The 22,675-nt window shown below is 43.4% G+C and overlaps 1 protein-coding gene across 1 annotated transcript in view; it reads left to right on the forward strand.

The window, feature by feature from the left end:
- The window catches only part of SLC12A1 (solute carrier family 12 member 1), a 136,633-nt gene that overhangs the window by 25,667 nt on the left and 88,291 nt on the right, over positions 1 to 22,675 (forward strand). Inside the window, exons 4-6 of the mRNA XM_066589972.1 lie at positions 6,549 to 6,644; positions 19,583 to 19,722; positions 21,497 to 21,607. Of these exons, the coding sequence (XP_066446069.1) occupies positions 6,549 to 6,644; positions 19,583 to 19,722; positions 21,497 to 21,607 (347 nt within the window). The remainder of the gene's footprint in view (positions 1 to 6,548; positions 6,645 to 19,582; positions 19,723 to 21,496; positions 21,608 to 22,675) is intronic.

Consider the following 22,675-nt stretch of genomic DNA (forward strand, 5'->3'; position numbering starts at 1 on the left):
TCAGGTCAGTAGAAAAAGACAGTGGGGCCACCTTTATCGAGGCGATGACTCCGCTTTTAGGCGGGGGTGCCCCTCTTTCCATGATCAGTTAGGGACAGTTGTCCATTTTTCCTCCTGGAGAGATGCAATTGGTCTGTGCAAGTACTCTATGTGTGTGTTTTCAGTTGTAAATGGACACGTTTGCATCCGTTCTGAGGAGCGGCGCTTTTGTGCGCCAAGCGGACGTAACACCAAGATTGCTATAAATTCCATTAGTTGGCAAACTGCTGCTGTTTGTCTGTCTTCTGCTTGTACTGGTAGATTGCTACACATCGTACTATATGGGTAGGTTTACACTGCGTAATCTGCGTTACATTTCTCATACAGATGCCACCATATTCTTTGGCAGTAATCTGCAGCTGTGGATTTGCCCTTTTATTTATCATGGATCTGCATGGAGATTTAGCCATTTTCAATGGACAAATTCATGTGTGGATTTCCCAATGCAGATTTTGTGTGCAATCCACATCAAGAAGTGACATATCACTTCTTTTTTTTCTACAAGTAGATTTCAAATCCGTTTGCATAAAAAATTCACTCCATATTCCCATTAAATGTAATTAGACGCAGATTTGAAAATGGTATAAAATGTCATTTGTACATGTAGTTACACTGTGTTGTACTGCAGACTGTTGCCAGCACAGTAAAAAAAACATTTTCACATACACATACAGGGATATTAACACAGAGTGCAGTGATCTTCTACCACAGGACTGAGGCAAAATAGGAACAGAGTAGGGCTGTCAATAACACAACAGCCATCTTAATCAGTGTATAATTGAAAAGTCCTACAACTTTCTAACACACGTTGTGTATGAATTCTTCACCGTTTTCAAGGTATTTGCTTTCTGTCATTGAATGTTAACACTTGTTTACTTTGAGGGCTTAAACAGATGGGCGTGATTTTGTCCCATGACGATCTTCTATGAACATGGCTGTGTTGGCAGTCTGTCTCCCTCTTTTTTTTTTTTAAACTTGTGTGGAATAGCGTGGAATTTGAAAGGTAAAAAAAAAAAATTTTTTACCAAGTTCATGCACAACTCCGCAGCGGTGAGTGAAGCTGCGCATACGCCCATCTGAAGAAGCCCTCAGAGACAGCAAACTGGTAGAGAGGTAGGTCTGCTCTCAGCTGATACAATTGTATCCAGTTTAGGCAATGTTCTGTGAGCTACACAGCCTGGACTGTTGACTGATACATTGTAGTAAACTACCAGAGAGATTTGTACAGCTGATGATGATATACAGTGTTTGACTTAGGTCTTGTTCACAGGAGTGTGGTTTTAGCGCCCTAATAGCATTGCAAAAAAATTGCGTAACGCTTGAGAGAAAATGGCGTGAACGGGTGATTTCCAGCTATTAAGTCTTAAGCCTAATTAGCTGTGAAATTGCCCGTTCACACGATCGGGAGGTGCGTGGTGCGTGTTATTCAGCTCCCATAGGAGTCTATGGAAACTCCTGCGCTTCATGCACCAAAGATAGGTCAGTTGCTATCTTTTCTTGCACCATGGACTTTAGATGTGAGCTTTGCAGTCACATGTTCTATTTTTGTTAGATGCGAGTATTTTGTGCTTCTATAGGAAACCATTGGTTCTATTAGACGCAATCTTTTGTCTTTAATGTGCTAAAACCGTGCTTGTGTGAATGAGGCCTTACAGAGTATTGCTTGGGCTCGTTCACATCAGCAGTTTGAGTTTCAGTTTAAATAGATCCATTTTTTTCTAAAATGGAACAGATAGCAAAATGGAATTCAAGCAGAAACCATAGTTATCGTTTTTTAACAGATCATTAGATGGATCTGTTAAAAAATAATAGTTTCTATCAGTTTGTTTCCCTTTGTTTCATTTACATTCGTTTTTAACAGATCTGTTTTTTATTCTTTTGTCTTTCTAACTTTCCGCACATGTTCATTTAACAACGGATTTGTTACATCAAACATGGAATCAAACTGCAATGTTTCTGTTCAGTTCTGTCACCTATGGACTATAATTTAAAAAAAAGATCTGTTTTATTTCCGCTTTTTAAACCGAAATAATAGTGCAGACTGCTGCACTTTTGCTCCCTTGAAAAATAAAACTGAAATCAAGCAGAACAGAATTTGAACTGAAGCTCAAAAAACCCCAATGAAATCAATGGGACTTAACCCTTTCCAATCCAATTTTGGATTCAGGGTTTCCTAAAAGGCTTTCTCTTTTTGCTGTTATACAATAGTGCCATCTGCTGGTTAACCCCTTAACGACCGGGCCATAGTGTTTTTACGTCCTGCAGCTGCAGGACGTGTATGGAGGGAGGTAGCGCCGCTATCTCCCTCCATACAGCGCGGGCATCAGCTGTTTATTACAGCTGACACCCGCGGGCAATAGCCGCGCTCGGCCGTTCGGCCGATCGCGGCTATTAACCCTTTAAATGCCGCTGTCAATTCTGACAGCGGCATTTAAATCCTCCGAACGCTGTTCGGGGGTCCCGCAAGGCCCCCCCGCAATGAGATCGGGGGAGCCGTGCAGGTGTCATGGCAGCTGGGGGCCTAAAGAATGGCCCCAGGGCTGCCTTAGCAGACTGCCTATCAAGCCATCCACACAGGGTGGCTTCATAGACTGCCTGTAAAAAAGCAGTATGACGTAATGCTATAGCATTACGTCATACTGCAGGAGCGATCAAAGCATCGCATGTTAAAGTCCCCCAGGGGGACTTCAAAGTAAAGTAAAAAAAAAGATCAATAAAGTTTTTAAAATTGTAAAAAAAAAAAAAAAAGTTATAAAAGTTTAAATCACCCCCCTTTTGCCATATCTATTATTAAAAAATCTAAATCATAAAATAAAAGTATGTATTTGATATCGCCGCATCCGTAAAAGTCCGATCTATCAAAGTTGTGCATTATTTTTTCTGCACAGTGAGCGTAGTCCGAAAAAAAAAATAAAGATTGCCAGAAATGCATTTTTTTAGTTACCCTGTCTCCCAGAAAAAACGCAATAAAAAGCGATCAAAAAGTCGTATGTATTCCAAATTGATACTATCGGAAACTACAGGACATCCCGCAAAAAATGAGCTCTTGCTCAACTACGTCGACGGAAAAATAAAAAAGTTATCATGCGCACAAAATGACCGCAGAAAATAATTGAAAAAAATGTAATATCTTAAAAAAAAAATACAAGTACTACAGCAAAAACAATACTATATAAGTTTGGTATCGTAGTAATCGTACTGACCCATAGAATAAAAATATCAGGTCGTTTTTGTTGCAGTTTGTGCGTCGTAGAAACAGGACGCACCGAAAGATGGTGGAATGTCGTTTTTTTTTCCATTTCTCTCCGCTAAGAATTTTTAAAAAGTTTTTCAGTACATTATATGGTACAATAAATAGTGCCATTGAAAAATACAACTCGTCCCGCAAAAAACAAGCCCTCATACAGCAACGTCGATGGATAAATAAAGGAGCTACGATTTTATTAAAAGGGAGTAGGAAAAAACAAAAATGGAAAAAAGCAAAAAAGCCTGGTCACTAAGGGGTTAAAGCCAGTGTGTGTGCGCCAGAGAAGCTCCGACAGTGGAGTGGCTGGCAATAGACAGTAAGAATACCCTGTTGAACGTCTTCTGACATTGGAGCTGTACAAGCTTCAATCCGAATGTAGGAAGACGTCAGACAGTGGATTGGAAAGGTTTAAAACTGAGCCAGTTTTCTTCTGTTTTGCAGCTCCTCTGATGGAAATCAAAAACAGTGATGTGAACAAGCCTTTAGACTTCATGTAGCTGTACCGTCTTCTCAGCTGAGAGCTTGTGCCCAAGCCTTAGAAGGGATCTCCCACCACTGATCAATAATATTCTTTGTTAATTTCCAAATATTAATGTAATTCTTTTGCTGGGTGTGATCAGGGAACCAAGTTCTTTTGAGCCCCGTGTGCAGACTGCATGTGAGAAAACTATTATCAGGTGGAGAATTTCTAATAGTGAAGGCTGTAGGATTATTAGAGAGGAATGCTCTAGACAAGGCACAAGTAGAAGTATGTTTTAATAGTTAACAGACTGTATTTTTCTCTTTCCACTGAGGTCTTGGTGTCATTATCATCGGGTTAGCTGTGACAGTAACTACTATAACTGGCCTGTCCACCTCTGCAATTGCCACAAATGGATATGTCAGAGGAGGTAATAAAATATGAGCCATGAACGTTCTAAAGGTCGATGCCAGTTCAGAATCTCATTATTTTAAGGTAATCACATACTTGACTTGCTGGAGGCTTTTTTTTAAGCGTCGACCGGAGTACAGAGCAAAAATGAGACAAGAAGAGGAATTTATTTCAAGATTTTAAACGTGCCTGAACACTTCCAAAAGTGGGTAGTTAAGCCTTTCTCCTAGGTTCTTAATTTTAGGATTTACGTGAGAAGGACTGTTCTGCTCTTCACAAGTTGGTATTCAGTCAGTTTTTCCTATACAGCCGTTTTCAAGAACTCAGTACTTTTTATTCCCAGGCTCATAAGTTTCAGACGTCAACGTTATGTTGTATTCAAAGACAAGATGCATCTATAAAATATTTCATTTCTTTTACTACTGACAGGTCTGGGAGTATTCATAATTTTACTTGCGACCATGGTAACCACAATTACTGGGTTGTCAACTTCTGCAATAGCAACCAACGGTTTTGTCCGTGGAGGTAAAGATTTAAGGATACTTAAGATTCCGAGTCGTTGCATGGCTAGGTAGGAGATTATATCTAATCTGTTCTCAGTTCTGGAAAGTCTTCTTGGGTCCTCTGGATATGCAGAACAAAGGTCAACAAATTGTAAGGTAATGTCATCTAGGAGGTGGCAAATATGTTAACACACAGTAATAACAGTTGTCTAAATACTCCATGAGAGTAATATGAAGCCATGGTTAGGTAGAAGGATCAATGAGTCCTTTTTAAAATTTTCTTAAGTCATGTTCTACAATGGTGGACAGAACTTTGGGCCTACAAGAGCATTTTTGATCAGCTCCCTTTATAGAACAATTATTTTTGTATTTCTATGAGAATGAGGTGAGTGACATAAAAATGGAAAATGAATTATTAGTGTCACGTTTGTTAAAAAGAACTCTTCAGGTGGTGTCCATTGTATGAAAAACGATTGATTTATTGGTCTCCATCACAATCATTATTGTTTTCATGGTATGTATTATGATTTTCATATTTCTGTGTCGCAGAATGCAAATAGATAAAACAGTGTTGCATTGTATGATAATTATTACAATGAGAGTAGAAGAACACAACCAAAGATACTCAAGAAATACATGCAACTGTATTTTTTATAAGTCTGGTCATTTCTATGCATTTAAATAGCAACTGGTTGTAATGTAGTAGGCGATGACCCACTGTGCCACTGACTGATTTGACTTGGGACTACTGGCATAACTATAGGGGATGCAGAGGATGTGATTGCACCCGGGCTCAGAAGCCTTAGAGGGCCCATAAGGCTTCTCTTCTCTATGTAGGGAGCTTTGTACTTTGAATAAAGCAGTATAGATGCTGTTACAGGTTTTGCATTGTGGCTCAAGAACTTTAAGTTACGCCTCTGCTGGGGACTATTCCTAAGGGCTGAAGTAAGAGGTCCCTAGTCTTCACCCTTTAACCCCTTTTTGTAGAGAAATCAAGCCTTCACTGCAAGGAGTCTATAGGTTTCCTGGGAATAGTCTCAGTACAGTGGCAGTTGACCCTGATGGGTCAGAAGGCACCGAGGCATGGTAGCAAGGGGATAGGCAAGGATGTAGTAAGTAACCAGGCCAAAGTCAAGACAGGCAAAGCTCTTGCGGTATGGTTAAACAGGCAAAATATCAGTGCAGGCAGCAATCAGACAAATCATAGTCAAGAAACATGGCAAAGTCAGGTCAGTCCCAGTTTGGGGAACAGACAAGGTTCAGAATCAAAAGTCAAACAAAGATATAGGAACACATTAACAGAATCACTAGAAATCTATTGCTCAGACACCCTCTAGTGGGGGCGGGTGCCTTAAATTACCAGGGAAGCAGCTGTATAGGCAGAGGACAGGAAAGAACACAGTAAGGACAGTAAGAACACACACTGTGTGGGTAGAGGAGATAACAAGGGCACAGTATAACGTCTACTCCATGCGAACAATTAGGAGGATGCCAATGACTGAAACTGTCAGGAGGTAGAGGTGAGGAGAAACACCACTGACTGTGGCTGCTGGCCATAACACAGGTCTTATTAAGATTTTATTGAGTTGCATGGTGGTCCCACTCTCCTATTGAGAGTGAATGGGAGACGGCTGCAACACGCTGCTGAGCCACCGCAGAAGAGAGGGAGTTTTGAGACATTACAAATCCCTGTAAATTTTGGAAAATAACAGCTCTATGTTACTTCAGAAAATTTACTCCAGCTGGACACTACTAAGGTAAGTAACTCTGATCTGAGTGCATTTCAGGAGAGCCATGTTTTTCTGCGTCTGAATTCCAGGGAACTTCGCTAGTCAATGCTTGTGTTGGATGAAGGTAAATGTAAAGGTTTTTTTTTTGCTGTTTTCAGGTCTTGGAGTGGTTATCATTGCCCTCAGTGTAGTGGTAACCACACTCACAGGTCTCTCTATGTCAGCTATATGCACCAATGGCATTGTCAGAGGAGGTAAGTAGGAAAATACTCTGCATTTTCATTATGTCTGTTGCCATTTCTTATGATGACACTTTGACAGAATGTGAAGCCAGACTTGTGTCTATCTATAAGCTAGTCAAGTGTCTGATTAATAGTGATTTAGGGCAAAACTATTAAGCCATTCATACACATTTATTTTATGTTGTGTTCCCAGTTTTACATATAAGCGGGAGACAAAAAGAAAAGTTTAAGGTTATATAACTTTTATAAATAATAAATAGTTTAATTGAACTGCTCACTGAACTGACATTAAGGCCAGCTTCACATAATCGTATTATGGGCGCATTTAGGAGACCACTGCAGCTGCCAATCAGCACAGAGGGGAGGGGCATGGAGCAGCTCATTGGAGATAGTGGTGAGCCCTTTAGGAAGAAGGTCTGCTTTCAGGCCACTTGCTTCATCCTCTGAGGACTGCAACTAATAAAATAAATGACAAAGGTAAATTTAATTCAAGCTCCACCGCCCTCACCTAAAATTATCAGCCCTTTTGCAAGGTCACAACTGCTGACAGACTCCCTCTAAAGAGGTTTTTTGGTTCTTTTTAACTGGAAACAAATTTCCAATTAACTTGCCTGATCAATTATTCTCCAATCTCACCACTGTACCCTGCACCCTGCTTCCAGTGCTATGTGTTGTCATTTCATTCATACTGATAACATGTTATGTGACCGTGGGGACCAATTGGCACCCATGATGGTGACATTATATAGATAAAATGTAATTGTGCAGTATGGAAAGCAAATAGAGTAGGGGACACATGGGAGAGGGCATAATGTACGCATAGTGAAAAGACCTTTAATTTTCAGTTTTAGGCAGAATAAAACCTTATTTCCCAGAAACCCCCATTTGTAGTAACATCAGCACTACAGATATATATGGTCACAAGTTCACATTGATTTTAAATTTGCAAAGTGCATTTAGCCTGGAAAATAATTATAGATTAGAGCTGTTCTTATGCCAGCTGACTCAACGAAAACATGGCTTGAGCGTTAAGATACTCCTACCATCTTTCTTATGACTTCCCTCATAGGAATGAGTAAAAAACATATTATTTTATTATGAAGTGGGAGTAATTTAATTGGAAGAACATGACTGCTCTAAAGGCCCTTTTTAGACTGGCAGGTGACCTGTCAAATGATCGTTCATTTCCAACCATTGCTCCATGTAAATATCTCAGCTATCGGGCGACAAATGAGAAAACACAATCGTTTGTTGGCTAATTGCATTCTTTATGTTGCCATTAAAATCATCATTTGCTAAAAGAGATGAGTAGAGATGAGCGAGCACCAAAATGCTCGGGTGCTCGTTACTCGGGACGAAATTATCGCGATGCTCGAGGGTTCGTTTCGAGTAACGAACCCCATTGAAGTCAATGGGCGACCCGAGCATTTTTGTATATCGCCGATGCTCGCTAAGGTTTTCATTTGTGAAAATCTGGGCAATTCAAGAAAGTGATGGGAACGACACAGCAACGGATAGGGCAGGCGAGGGGCTACATGTTGGGCTGCATCTCAAGTTCCCAGGTCCCACTATTAAGCCACAATAGCGGCAAGAGTGGGCCCCCCCTCCCAACAACTTTTACTTCTGAAAAGCCCTCATTAGCAATGCATACCTTAGCTAAGCACCACACTACCTCCAACAAAGCACAATCACTGCCTGCATGACACTCCGCTGCCACTTCTCCTGGGTTACATGCTGCCCAACCCCCCCCCCGCACGACCCAGTGTCCACAGCGCACACCAAAGTGTCCCTGCGCAGCCTTCAGCTGCACTCATGCCACACCACCCTCATGTCTATTTATAAGTGCGTCTGCCATGAGGAGGAACCGCAGGCACGCACTGCAGAGGGTTGGCACGGCTAGGCAGCGACCCTCTTTAAAAGGGGTGGGGCGATAGCCCACAATGCTGTACAGAAGCAATGAGAAATATAATCCTGTGCCACCGCCATCAGGAGCTGCACACGTGGGCATAGCAATGGGGAACCTATGTGCCACACACTATTCATTCTGTCAAGGTGTCTGCATGCCCCAGTCAGACCGCGTTTTTTTATAAATAGTCACAGGCAGGTACAACTCCGCAATGGGAATTCCGTGTGCACCCACAGCATGGGTGGCTCCCTGGAACCCACCGGCTGTACATAAATGTATCCCATTGCAGTGCCCATCACAGCTGAGGTAACGTCTGATTAAATGCAGGTGGGCTTCGGCCCACACTGCATGCCCCAGTCAGACTGGGGTTCTTTAGAAGTGGACACATGCAGTTACAACTCCCTGTGGACCCACAGCATGGGTGGGTGCCAGGAACCCACCGGCGGTACATAAATATATCCCATTGCATTGCCCATCACAGCTGATGTAACGTCAGCTTTAATGCAGGTGGGCAAAAAATTAATTGGATTACACTGTAGGCGAGGGCCCCAAAAAATTGGTGTACCAACAGTACTAATGTACGTCAGAAAAATTGCCCATGCCCAACCAAGAGGGCAGGTGAAACCCATTAATCGCTTTGGTTAATGTGGCTTAATTGGTAACTAGGCCTGGAGGCAGCCCAGTTAAAATAAAAATTGGTTCAGGTGAAAGTTTCAACGCTTTAAAGGGGTTGTCCCGCGGCAGCAAGTGGGTCTATACACTTCTGTATGGCCATATTAATGCACTTTGTAATGTACATTGTGCATTAATTATGAGCCATACAGAAGTTATCAAAAGTTATTCACTTACCTGTTCCGTTGCTGGCGTCCTCGTCTCCATGGTTACCGTCTAATTTTCGCCGTCTAATGGCCAAATTAGACGCGCTTGCGCAGTCCGGGTCTTCTTATCTTCTCAATGGGGCTCCGTGTAGCTCCGTGTAGCTCCGCCCCGTCACGTGCCGATTCCAGCCAATCAGGAGGCTGGAATCGGCAATGGACCGCACAGAAGCCCTGCGGTCCACCGAGGGAGAAGATGCCGGCGGCCATCTTCAGCCGGTAAGTAAGAAGTCACCGGAGCGCGGGGATTCAGGTAAGCGCTGTGCGGATTTTTCTTTAGGTCCCTGCATCGGGGGGGGGGTTGAAAAAAGAAAACCCGTTTCGGCGCGGGACAACCCCTTTAATGAGCATTGAAACGTATAAAAATTGTTTACAAAAATTATATGACTGAGCCTTGTGGGCCTAAGAAAAATTGCCCGTTCGGCGTGATTACGTCAGGTTTCAGGAGGAGGAGCAGGAGGAGGAGGATGAATAGAATACACAGATTGATGAAGCAAAAAGGTCCCCGTTTTTGATGGTGATAGAGAACGATGCTTCCATCCGCGGGTGCAGCCTACGTATTCCTTAGGTATCGCAGCTGTCCGCTGGTGGAGAAAAGAAGTCTGGGGAAATCCAGGCTTTGTTCATCTTGATGAGTGTAAGCCTGTCGGCACTGTCGGTTGACAGGCGGGTACGCTTATCCGTGATGATTCCCCCAGCCGCACTAAACACCCTCTCTGACAAGACACTAGCCGCAGGACAAGCAAGCACCTCCAGGGCATACAGCGCGAGTTCAGGCCACGTGTCCAGCTTCGACACCCAGTAGTTGTAGGGGGCAGAGGCGTCACCGAGGACGGTCATGCGATCGGCTACGTACTCCCTCACCATCCTTTTACAGTGCTCCCGCCAACTCAGCCTTGACTGGGGAGCGGTGACACAGCCTTGCTGGGAAGCCATAAAGCTGGTAAAGGCCTTGGAGAATGTTCCCCTGCCTGCGCTGTACATGCTGCCTGATCTCTACGCCTCCCCTTCTACCTGGCCCTCGGAACTGCATCTTCTGCCACTAGCGCTGTCGGATGGGAATGTTACCATCAGTTTGTCCGCCAGGGTCCTGTGGTATAGCATCACTCTCGAACCCCTTTCCTCTTCGGGTATGAGAGTGGAAAGGTTCTCCTTATACCGTGGGTCGAGCAGTGTGTACACCCAGTAATCCGTAGTGGCCAGAATGCGTGTAACGCGAGGGTCACGAGAAAGGCATCCTAACATGAAGTCAGCCATGTGTGCCAGGGTACCTGTACGCAACACATGGCTGTCCTCACTAGGAAGATCACTTTCAGGATCCTCCTCCTCCGGCCATACACGCTGAAAGGATGACAGGCAAGCAGCATGGGTACCCTCAGCAGTGGGCCAAGCTGTCTTTTCCCCTCCTCCTCATGCTCCTCCCCCTCCTCCTCAACGCGCTGAGATATAGACATGAGGGTGCTCTGACTATCCAGCGACATACTGTCTTCCCCCGCCTCCGTTTCCAAGCGCAAAGCGTCTGCCTTTATGCTTTGCAGGGAACTTCTCAAGAGGCATAGCAGAGGAATGGTGACGCTAATGATTGCAGCATCCCCGCTCACCATCTGGGTAGACTCCTCAAATTTTCCAAGGACCTGGCAGATGGCTGCCAACCAGGCCCACTCTTCTGTAAAGAATTGAGGCTTACTCCCACTACGCCGCCCATGTTGGAGTTGGTATTCCACTATAGCTCTACGCTGCTCATAGAGTCTGGCCAACATGTGGAGCGTAGAGTTCCACCGTGTGGGCACGTCGCACAGCAGTCGGTGCACTGGCAGATTAAACCGATGTTGCAGGGTCCGCAGGGTGGCAGCGTCCGTCTTGGACTTGCGGAAATGTGCGCTGACCCCGCGCACCTTTCCGAGCAGGTATGACAAGTGTGGGTAGCTTTTCAGAAAGCGCTAAACCACCAAATTAAAGACATGGGCCAGGCATGGCACGTGCGTGAGGCTGCCGAGCTGCAGAGCCGCCACCAGGTGGCACACGACCATGCCCGGTTGGAGGCTCAGCGGCGCAAGCCAGCGGTCGGTCTGCTCTGTCAGACCCTGCAGCAGTTCGTGGGCCATGTGCCTCTTCTCTCCTAAGCTGAGTAGTTTCAGCATGGCCTGCTGACGCTTGCCCACCGCTGTGCTGCCACGCCGCACGACACCGACTGCTGGCGACGTGCTGCTGCTGCTGACACATCTTGATTGCGAGACAGAGGTTGCGTTGGAGGAGGAGGAGGAGGGTGGTTTAGTGGAGGAAGCATACACCGCCGCAGATACCAGCATCGAGCTGGGGCCCGCAATTCTGGGGGTGGGTAGGACGTGAGCGGTCCCAGGCTCTGACTCTGTCCCAGCCTCCAATAAATTCACCCAATGTGCCGTCAGGGAGATATAGTGGCCCTGCCCGCCTGTGCTTGTCCACCTGTCCATTGTTAAGTGGACCTTGGCAGTAACCGCGTTGGTAAGGGCACGTATAATGTTGCGGGAGACGTGGTCGTGCAGGGCTGGGACAGCACATCAGGAAAAGTAGTGGCGACTGGGAACCGAGTAGCGCGGGGCCGCCGTCGCCATCATGCTTTTGAAAGCCTCCGTTTCCACAAGCCTATACGGCAGCATCTCCAGGCTGATCAATTTGGCTATGTGCACGTTTAACACTTGAGCGTGCGGGTGCGTGGCGGCGTACTTGCGCTTGCGCTCAAACAGTTGCGCTAGCGACGTCTGGACGCTGCGCTGAGAGACATTGCTGGATGGGGCCGAGGACAGCGTAGGTGAGGGTGTGGGTGCAGGCCGGTAGGCACTCGTGCCTGTGTCCTCAGAGGGGGGTTGGATCTCAGTGGCAGGTTGGGGCACAGGGGGAGAGGCAGTGGTGCAAACCAGAGGCGGTGAACGGCCTTCGTCCCACCTTGTGGGGTGCTTGGCCATCATATGCCTGCGCATGCTGGTGGTGGTGGCTCCCCAGCTGATCTTGGCGCGACAAAGGTTGCACACCACTGTTCGTCGGTCGTCAGGCGTCTCTGTGAAAAACTGCCACACCTTAGAGCACCTTGGCCTCTGCAGGGTGGCATGGCGCGAGGGGGCGCTTTGGGAAACAGTTGGTGGATTATTCGGTCTGGCCCTGCCTCTACCCCTGGCCACCGCACTGGCTCGGCCTGTGCCCACACCCTGACTTGGGCCTCCGCGTCCTCGCCCGCGTCCACGTCCTCTAGGCCTACCCCTACCCCTCAGCATACTGTATTACCAGTAGTGCAGAAACAGAACGCTGTAATTAAATGTGCCGCTTATTGGCCTGTGGTGGGAGGCTGACTTCGCTTACGGAACTCACAGCAGAGCCAGGAAAGAATTTTGCGCAAGCCTGCTGTAACAGCTGGCTGCGTATGAATTAGGACAACTACCCCCAGCAGAGACCCTGTACACTGAGGACGGTCACAGGCAGCCCAAATAGATTTTTTTTCCCAAATGTTTTTGGAAAGGCCCACTGCCTATATACGCTAAATATGTCTTCTGTCCCTGCCTCACCACTACTGGCCCTGGACAATGTAAAATTACTGCAGACTGTTTCACTGTGGACAGGAATACAGCGGTGATGTAACAGACAACACAGAGGCAGGAAAGAATTTTGCGCAAGCCTGCTGTAACACTTAGCTGGCTGCGTATGAATTAGGACAACTACCCCCAGCAGAGACCCAGTACACTGAGGACGGTCACAGGCAGCCCAAATAGATTTTTTTTCCCAAATGTTTTTGGAAAGGCCCACTGCCTATATACACTAAATATGTCTTCTGTCCCTGCCTCACAACTACTGGCCCTGGACAATGTAAAATTACTGCAGGACGCAATGCTCTGCACGGCCGATATACAAAAAAAAAGTGCAACACTGCAAAAAGCAGCCTCCACACTACTGCACACTGTTAGATGTGGCCCTAAGAAGGACCGTTGGGGTTCATGAAGCCTAAAATAACTCCTAACGCTCTCCCTATAGCAACTCCGGCACCAGCAGCACTTTCCCTGATCTCTGTCAGAATGCATCTGTGGCGAGCCGCGGGAGGGGCCGATTTATATACTCGGGTGACACCTGATCTCGCCAGCCACTCACTGCAGGGGGGTGGTATAGGGCTTGAACATTGCAGGGGGAAGTTGTAATGCCTTCCCTGTCTTTCTATTGGCCAGAAAAGCGCGCTAACGTCTCAGAGATGAAAGTGAAAGTAACTCGAACATCGCGTGGTACTCGTCTCGAGTAACGAGCATCTCGAACACGCTAATACTCGAACGAGTATCAAGCTCGGACGAGTACGTTCGCTCATCTCTAGAGATGAGCGATTATACTGGCTAAGGCTAACTACTCGAGCGAGTAGTGCCTTAGTCGAGTATCTGCCTGCTCGTCTCTAAAGATTCGAGTGCCGCGGCAGGCGGGGAGCGGCGGGGGAAAGCGGGGAGAAATGGAGGGGAGATCCCTCTCTCCCTCTCTCCTCCCCCCCCCCCCCGCTACCCCCTGCTCACCACCGCAACTCACCTGTCACCCGTGCCGGCAGCCGAATATTTAGAGACGAGCGGGCAGATACGCGACTAAGGCACTACTCGCTCAAGTAGTTAGCCTTAGCGAGTATGCTCGCTCATCTCTATTTGCTAACATCACATCTTCCCCTATAAACAGTGGTTGTGCTGCCGACAATAATGAAATTGTATATGAACGTGGATGATGATTGCTTCATGTGAATGAAACTAAAAAGAGTCAATCAAACGGCTAATATGAGTGATCAGCGCTTGTTACGGGCAAAAAAATCAGCCTGTGTAAAAGGACACTTGGACTTCTCCATCTGAAAATAAAGGCCATCACTCGGGATTACCTTGTATCCCCTTCCAAATTGATATGTTCCCACAACCTACAGTAGTTCGCATTTGTCCTGGAACTTTTTCTGATTGTGACATAGTTTTATTTATTTCTTCATATTAATTGCATCTAGTATAGATTTTAAGGTTATTTAACTTTGCCAAATACATCAAACCTGTTAATGTTCAAGCACCTTAATCTAATAATCAACTAAAGTTGATCAACTAGTCAAGTGACTTTGCTAAAGGCGTTGTATAGCTTGAGGCTCTTTCACACGAGCACGGCTATCTGAGCATTAAATCGGGTGAATGAATAGCAGCCGCTAGCACATCACGGCTACCATTAGTGAGTATGCTTCTCCCACCCACTCCCTTTGCCAGCTGGCTCCCATAGGAGTCTATGGGAGCCGCCGATTCTGTGCAGTCAAAAGATAGGACATGTACTATCTTTTGACGGCAGATTTCTTTGCGCGTTAAAAAAACATTCATCTGAAAGAACTCATAGGAAACCATGAGCTCTTTTACATTCATTTTTGATGCACCTATTCAGCGTCAAAACGACGCGTGTGTTAAAGAGCCCTAAGGTTTCTAGTGAGGTTTGCCTCATGAAAAGAATCCCACCAATCCCAGCCAATTATGTCACGGGGTCTGTCAGCTTTTCTTTCCTAGTGGGCTTTGTTCTAGCTCATAGAGGGGCAGTCTTGAGCAGGAGACTTCCCTCTACTGCATCCATATTTCTTCATGATAAAATTTCTTTCAATTAATATAGTGTGACTCAAAAACCCTATGATATTCTTATGTAGTTATTTAGGTAACTGAAAATATCTTTTTTTATATTACTGTACATTATAAAACTGCAATATCAGCAATTCCCTATAATAAAGTTCCTATGTGCTAGAATATTTTCCTTTACAAGCAAAATCCATATTCATAAAATAATTTAAAGGGGTTGTATCATTACAAGAGAAACTTTTAACAGCTGTGCGTGAAATAAAAAAGGCCCTGGGACACAGCTAAGCGGCTGCCTAGTACCAAGTGCGGACAATGCTGGAAGTCAGATGACTGCTGCAGTCAATCAGAGGCCACAGCATCACCGCCCGAACTCCTGGCATCATGGCACCCAGAATGTGAGCGCTGATGCCAGGAGTTTGGATGGTGTGGCCTCTTATTGCCTGCAGTGGTCATCTGAATTCTGTCAGCCATCCATGCTGGGTGCTGGGGACGAGGCCACATGGGGTGCTTAGCTGTGTCCCAGGGAGCCAAAGACAGGTGAGTATGCTTTTTTTAAAAATATAATCTAATGCTCTGCCATTAATTTAGTTTTTTTTGTAATGATGCAATCCCTTTAATGCTCTCCAGAGAATTCTAATTCTATGTCGCTGCCATGTACGCTCTGCTAGCAGAAAGCAGCAGTATTTCTAGAAGCCTTTTACACAGAGACACTGTCACAGTTGGTTGTGGACACATTTGGAAGGCTTCGCTCAGCAATCCGCTGACAGAAAACATGCTGCTGTAAATGGTGCTTTTACCTTGTTGATGGAGTCTACAAAGTTAAAACCAGAATTATTACCCTCTGTAAAGGGGTGTAATTCCAATAACACCATTAGCGAATATTACAGGCTCGATCATCATCTAATCCCCTTGTCAGATCTAATTATTATAGTAGTTCTATAGGCGGAGAATATATCGAACACTTAGCTAGCAGTGCCTTGAGACATTTTGCACATTATCTGAAGCAGAATTACATTTTTGTACAAATTTACCATTTTGTCTACTTTGCATTAGTAAATCCAGTGGGAAGCTGGGAACCATCTATGTAACTGACATAATGATAGAATAGAATGATAGTAGGTTGTTTAAAAAGAAACAGAAACTATATAATCAGATATAATACTATAACGTAAATGTATCATAATATGACAATGGCTGAGCATAAAGTCAAAGTGTCTTTATATAGAATAATAGAGATTGCTGCTTCATTGTAAAATTGCCCCTTTTAGGTGGTGTGCATGCTTTAAAAATGTTAGAAGCATCATTTGTAAATATACAGAATTGTCAATGTTATAAGTAGATATGACATTACCAGTTTCATGGCTTTCATGAGGGGAGGCAGGTAATTAGGCTCCATAATTGCAAAGGTAGGTAAGTAAGCAAAATTCCTGATTTTTCGACGATGTCTTAGGAGAGAAACAAGTCAGACTATACAGAGAAAAATAATCATATCTGCCGAGCTGGCCTCGAAGATAGCCATACTGTAAGTTTAACAGAAACACATAAGTAATGTACATGGATTAATGGTCGTTGGTTGGTTCATGTTGTACACATAACACAAGGTAAGTGTAAAAGATTTAATTCCCATTTGCTATAATTGCTTTCTGTGGTCCGTTAAAGGGATTTCCCATCTTATAAAGTAATGGCACATAGCTAGGATATGCCATGACTTCATGATCAATGTGGTCCAAACTCTGAGATCCCCACCAATCCTGAGGATGAAGGGGAAGAAGCAGTCGTGTAGCACTGCCTCTACTTCTAAGTTTTTGTTGTACAGTGACAGTCACGGCCACCTGGCTACACAGGGAACTGCAGTTGGCCCCATTCACTTGATGTTCTGCAGTTCCCTACACTGTACGTGTCCAGGTTGGTGTTGTGCAATAGAAAAACAGTGATGTTGACACAGCACTATATGACCTCTGTATCCTCTTTATTCTCAGGATTGGTAGAGACTGCAAAAGCTGGAAAGTAATGGAAATCCTAGCAATATTCAATTGCTTTATAACTATGACAAAGTAAAAGCAGCACTGTGTGTTCAAGAAAATGGGTGCAAGTCTCAAAGACCTTGACCATGCAGTCCCACCAAATATCCAACATTAGAAAAAATATCCTCTTATTCACCCATTATTGCTACATGTCAATTCCATCTCGGATCACTTATTGGGATGGGAAATCCACCCCTATTTGCCAAAATGTAGTCAAGTCAAAGAATTATTCCCAAATAAACCATATTGGGCCTCATGTATGAAAACTAGTAAAAGCAAAAACTGCACGTGTTGCAGGACCCAATTGATTCCTATGGTAATACTTCCAGTTCTTAGCTATACTAGTTTTCATACATGAGTCTCACTGTACTTTATCCTTTAGGATATCTATTAAATTATATTACAGTCCAATAAAACAAAATGATTATTATTAGCTAATTAGCATAAAACTCAATAGCATATTTAGCCAGGGAATAGTTCCTTCACATGTTCCACATTAACCAATAAAATATGGGTAGTGAAAAACAGGTAAGTCTGTAAATTATAATATTACAGTACATTCACTGACTGAAATCTTATTGTAATCACATAATCTTTCAGATACTGTACTTAAAGTAATTAAAGTGTATACCTGACTTGTGTTGCTTGTCGTGATCGGCTGGGCAATAAAATCGGATCAGGTCATCCCTACCTGATTTTTTTAATAAAAATCACATTTCCAATACATTGATGAAGAAGTATGTGTGTGTGTTTTCAATGAATGTGGCTCAGTAGTTAGCATTATTACCTTTCAGTGCTGTGGTCAAACATCTGCATGGACTTTAAAAAACTGCATTCAGATATTGCTTTGGATCACCTAGAACTCCCATACTGTAGCAGCAATGCTAACAACTGAGCCACCACATTTGTTCTTTCTCCTCCAGAGGACAAGGAGAACATGATGAATGAATACAAAGAGAACATAAAACCTCCGTCCAGATGTTGCCCTTCTAGGGTTAAATCTGTACAGGGGCAAAATCTGGATGGAGACTTTCAAAGTTCATGCAAATGTTTCCCTTGTTGGGATTTCAACCTAGAACCCCAACAACAGTGCTAACCACTAAGACATATTCTTTGAAGAGGAGAAAACACACACACTTACTGTAATGGGAGTCCAAATTGACTTGTCCTGATTCACAATTATTGTTTGGAAATCAGGTCAGGCATTTCTGACCCGAATATTCCAATAATTGCTCAATACTACCCCTGACAATAGAAAATTTCCATAGATCAATAGCACAAGAAACCTTGTGATAGATCTTATTAGAGAAAAATGCTTCTTTTTCCACTTATGGACTTTCCTCCACCTTAATTCAAGACTGTTCATTCACTCTAAATTAATTGATAGCATCCATCTCCAGAGAGGATGCAGCTTCTCAGCTTCACTGAGAGATCAGGTTACAACTGTTCATAGCAGTCTATGGTGAAGTGGTAAGGGAGCAGTAGGCTAGCTGCGATATCATCTCCCATATACAGCACACACAAAGAAAAGAAGATTGTGCTACCCTATCTCTCTGCAGTACACTCTCAGAAGCAGCAGCAGCATGGGGGACATTATACAGAAGTACTGAGCAGTGTAGCTGTGAATCCAGGACTGAAATGAGATAATATATACTAGGGCTTTCAGTGGCAGACTTTCTCTGTGACCCCCCACTATCTCTCTCCCTGTAGCTGCTTCTATTTCATAAACTGTAACAGTAATCTGATCTCTTACTAAAGTTGAAAATACCTATGTTCTCTAAAGATAGTTTTATGAGGAAATTTACAGTGAGTAAACAGATAAAGCAAACCTGTCAGGTCCCTTATGTACACTTTAATACCTATTGGCAGCAACACCAAATCTGTAGAAGTAAGAGCAACTTGCATTCTTTATGCAAGTTCAGATTTTAATGGTTCCTCCAGTTCTCAAGTTCCATGAACAGACTGGATTCTTTGTTTATATCTGTAGGCAATACCAATTACATTTGAAATTACTTCATGGTTAAATGTTTAACAGAATAAATAAAGAAAAATATAACAAGTACAACTTTAATGCCTAACTGTCTGAGAATAGATTAGTCATTTCCTGGCATAGAGAAAGAATGGAAAGGAGAACAGGAGGACAAATGCTCACTGGGCTTCTCTCTTCTATTTTGTGTAAAGCCAATGATAAGTGAAAACTGTTTGCTCCCTTATTAATTCACGTATAATATTTCCAGCTGAATTATCATTGTCCTTATAATAACATGTGATTCTATGGGCGGCCATTTATAATGGAAGCCACAATGCAGTGCTGAATTCTTTGTACGACTGATGCCACTGGTGCCCAACTAATTCCATTATCTTACAATGAAGTCTGTCTGTGTGTTGTTGTGGTGTCCTTTAATGCAAATGCCAACATGGCATAGCTGGTCCAAGAATTCCTATCACTGTTTCAGCATTCAAGTTTTGATATGGTCTGTTCATGAAAATTGTCAATTGGAGTGATACCAACTAGCAATCTCAAATGTATCCATGTGCTAAACTAACTTATTACCTCTTTTAGGTGGAGCATATTATCTTATTTCCAGAAGCCTGGGACCAGAGTTTGGTGGATCTATTGGACTTATTTTTGCTTTTGCCAATGCTGTTGCTGTTGCTATGTACGTGGTTGGTTTCTCAGAAACTGTTGTGGATCTTCTCAAGGTGAATACTATGGCCTTTGGAAAATATGATTTAACTACTTTGGCTTAGCAAGAATGACTTACTTGGTTAATGATTCTTGGGGGCAATAAACTCTTGGAATATATTGCTTTATTGTGGTATTCTTGATCACTTTCATCTTCTACAACCTTGTTACCCTTTTTGACTTCCATCAAATATAATTATAGACTGCTGCAGTTTTCAAAATGATAACTGATTTGTAATTAGGCTATACTTATTTTTGTATATTAAAAAAACATTAATAGAGTATACTTCAACCTACTTTACTTCGAAATCTTTTGGGAAATGTAACATAGTTACATAGAGTGTAATATGACCATCCAGTTCATCCTGTTATACTACAATACTGATCCGGAGGAAGGCAAAAAGAAAGTAAGGCAGAATTTTCCTCATTTTAGAGAAAATAATTCCTTTCCGACTCCAAATGTAGCAGTCAGAATGAATCCCTGGATGACATGTAATATTACTGCCCCCAAGGAAGGCGTCCAGGGCCCACTTAATCTCTTTTAGCGAGTTCGTCACCACCACATCCTCGAGCAGAGAGTTCTATAATCTTACTGTTCTTATAGTAAAGAACTCCCTTCTACGTTGGTGTAGAACTCACTGAGGACATTCATGTAGCTACAAACCTTTCATTTTATTTTATTTTAATCAATGCATCACATGTTACCTGCACAGAGACCACCTGTATAATCTATTTCTCAAGGTAAAGTTTACCTAAAAGCCTTGAAGGCATTTTAATCCATCTCCGCTCTTTGCTAATGTAACAGACTGCAGTTATGTACTGTTGGCACAGTTGAAAAAAAAATGAACAAAAACTTGTAAATTTGGCAATGCAGAGTAACAAATGTGACACAGAAGTTGTTTCCACAGCCTATCATGTGGATTTGATAAGTCATCAATAGTTAATCAGTAGGGGTCCACCAATGAGGATCTTCACTTATGAGCAGATCACTAGGGCCACTGTCAGCACTGGGAACAGTTAGCACTGTCAACATTGCAGTTGCCCAGTTTGGTATTACAGGCACAGCTCCCATTAAATTCATTGACCTATCCAGAGGATAGATCATTAATAGTAAAAGTCCCAGACAACCTCTTTAATAAGGCCAATGGGATTATTTAATAAAGTATAACAGATCAGTTAATCCAACTAAGCAGAACCTCTGGCTATTGTCCAGGTTATTAAACTGATATTCTTTCCCAGCAAGTATAAACTGAATATTTTTGGCCAGCTCAGCCTTTAATTGATGTCCTTAAACGTTAGACCATTTCCGCTCTAGAGAGCAAGTGGTTAGTAGATAAAACTAAAAGCCCTTGTTTGGCTCAAAAATGCATGACCTATGCCAGATGCAGAATATGCAGTAAAGTAGTTGGTTTAAACATGGATATACCAATGTTTGTTTATAGCAAGAGTGAAGTCTGCAAAGTATGGCTTAAAGGGATTTTCCAGGCAGCACCTGCTGTCAGAGCCAGGATACACTTGGGTCAGAAAGGAAGCTGTTGCTCCAACCCCTGTGCAGTGGCCGATACTCATAATTGCAGGTGCATTTCTCAGTTAAATCAATGTGAGCTACATCTGCAAGTAGAAGCACCAGCCAATACACAGGAGTCAGAGCATCCAACCCCGATGTATTCCGGCATAACAGCGGATACTGTCTGGAAAAGCCCTTGAACCATGTAAGTCTAATTGACACTAAATATGACAGTACCAAGATTCTGATAAGGCTTGCTAAATAGTTGCATTCTTTTACAACAGGATAATGATGCAACCATGGTGGATGACATGAATGATATTAGGATTGTGGGGACTGTAACAGTAATCATACTACTTGGCATTTCTGTAGCTGGTATGGAGTGGGAAGCAAAGGTAAGGAGATAAAACGCAGGACTATCAAATTAAATTGAGTTTAACTTGATTTTTTTTTACTTTATTAAGGCCAAACACAATGCAAACAAAGTTAATGGTGTTACTTCAGATCACAGTATCTGCTGTCAGGGCTGTAAAGCATGACTGGATGTTTTTCCACAATATGAATTGTTGTTTATGCAAAAAGCTTAGTATCAGAGGGACTTGTGGTTTAAGTTTGCATATAAGTCGTTGGGTTATACTACTAAGGCTGCCTGTCCACGGGAGTTATTGAATTGCATTCCCCACGGCGATAATCTGGCAGCGGGGAACGCAGTGAACGCTCTCGATAGCATTGCTATGGAGAGCACAGCCCTCCTGTCCACGAGAGGAGAATTATTGCGACTCTCCGCTTGCGGCCGGCAATTCGCAGCATGCTGCGAATTGCCGCGATTCTCCACGGTCAGCCTATCTGTCTGATAGGCTGACAGCGGAGATCCATCTGCCGACTCCTGCTCCCGGGCGGCGTGATTTTGTAACGCCCGTGGACAGGCAGCCTAAAAGAAAGATATTTTTCAATCTTCACATTATGAGGTATCTTCATCCTACAAGATATCCCATAATGTGAACATTGCATCATGGTTGAATAAGCTACTAATAGATTGTTGAACTCTACTACTACAGTTGCTTAATTACTTTCAATGGACAATCGGAACATGGCGATTTCATCTTCTATTGTTATTTCAATAGAAGCATGCCATAAATATTCCAGATTGTTGATGGCAGATGACAGACAGACAGAGACAGATAGATAATATTTATTGAGATATGAGTAAACCTATAACATTCAACTGTACCTATTGTAGTTAACAAAACCCCCAATTAGTTGATTTTAGTAAATGAGTTGCATTTCCTTCACCCCTATTAATGTTCTACAGTAACAATATGCATTAAACTGTACAGTCTAAGGTTCCTCAGCCTGCAAGGCACCCTTTAGTTGTTAGTGTGGAGCAGCTAAGAGAGGCAACTTTGACAAACACATGATGCACAGACTTTTCCCTGGCTGTACTTATGTCATTTGGCAACCAT

This window comes from Eleutherodactylus coqui, chromosome 2 (assembly GCF_035609145.1).
Source record: "Eleutherodactylus coqui strain aEleCoq1 chromosome 2, aEleCoq1.hap1, whole genome shotgun sequence".
Lineage (NCBI taxonomy): Eukaryota > Metazoa > Chordata > Amphibia > Anura > Eleutherodactylidae > Eleutherodactylus > Eleutherodactylus coqui.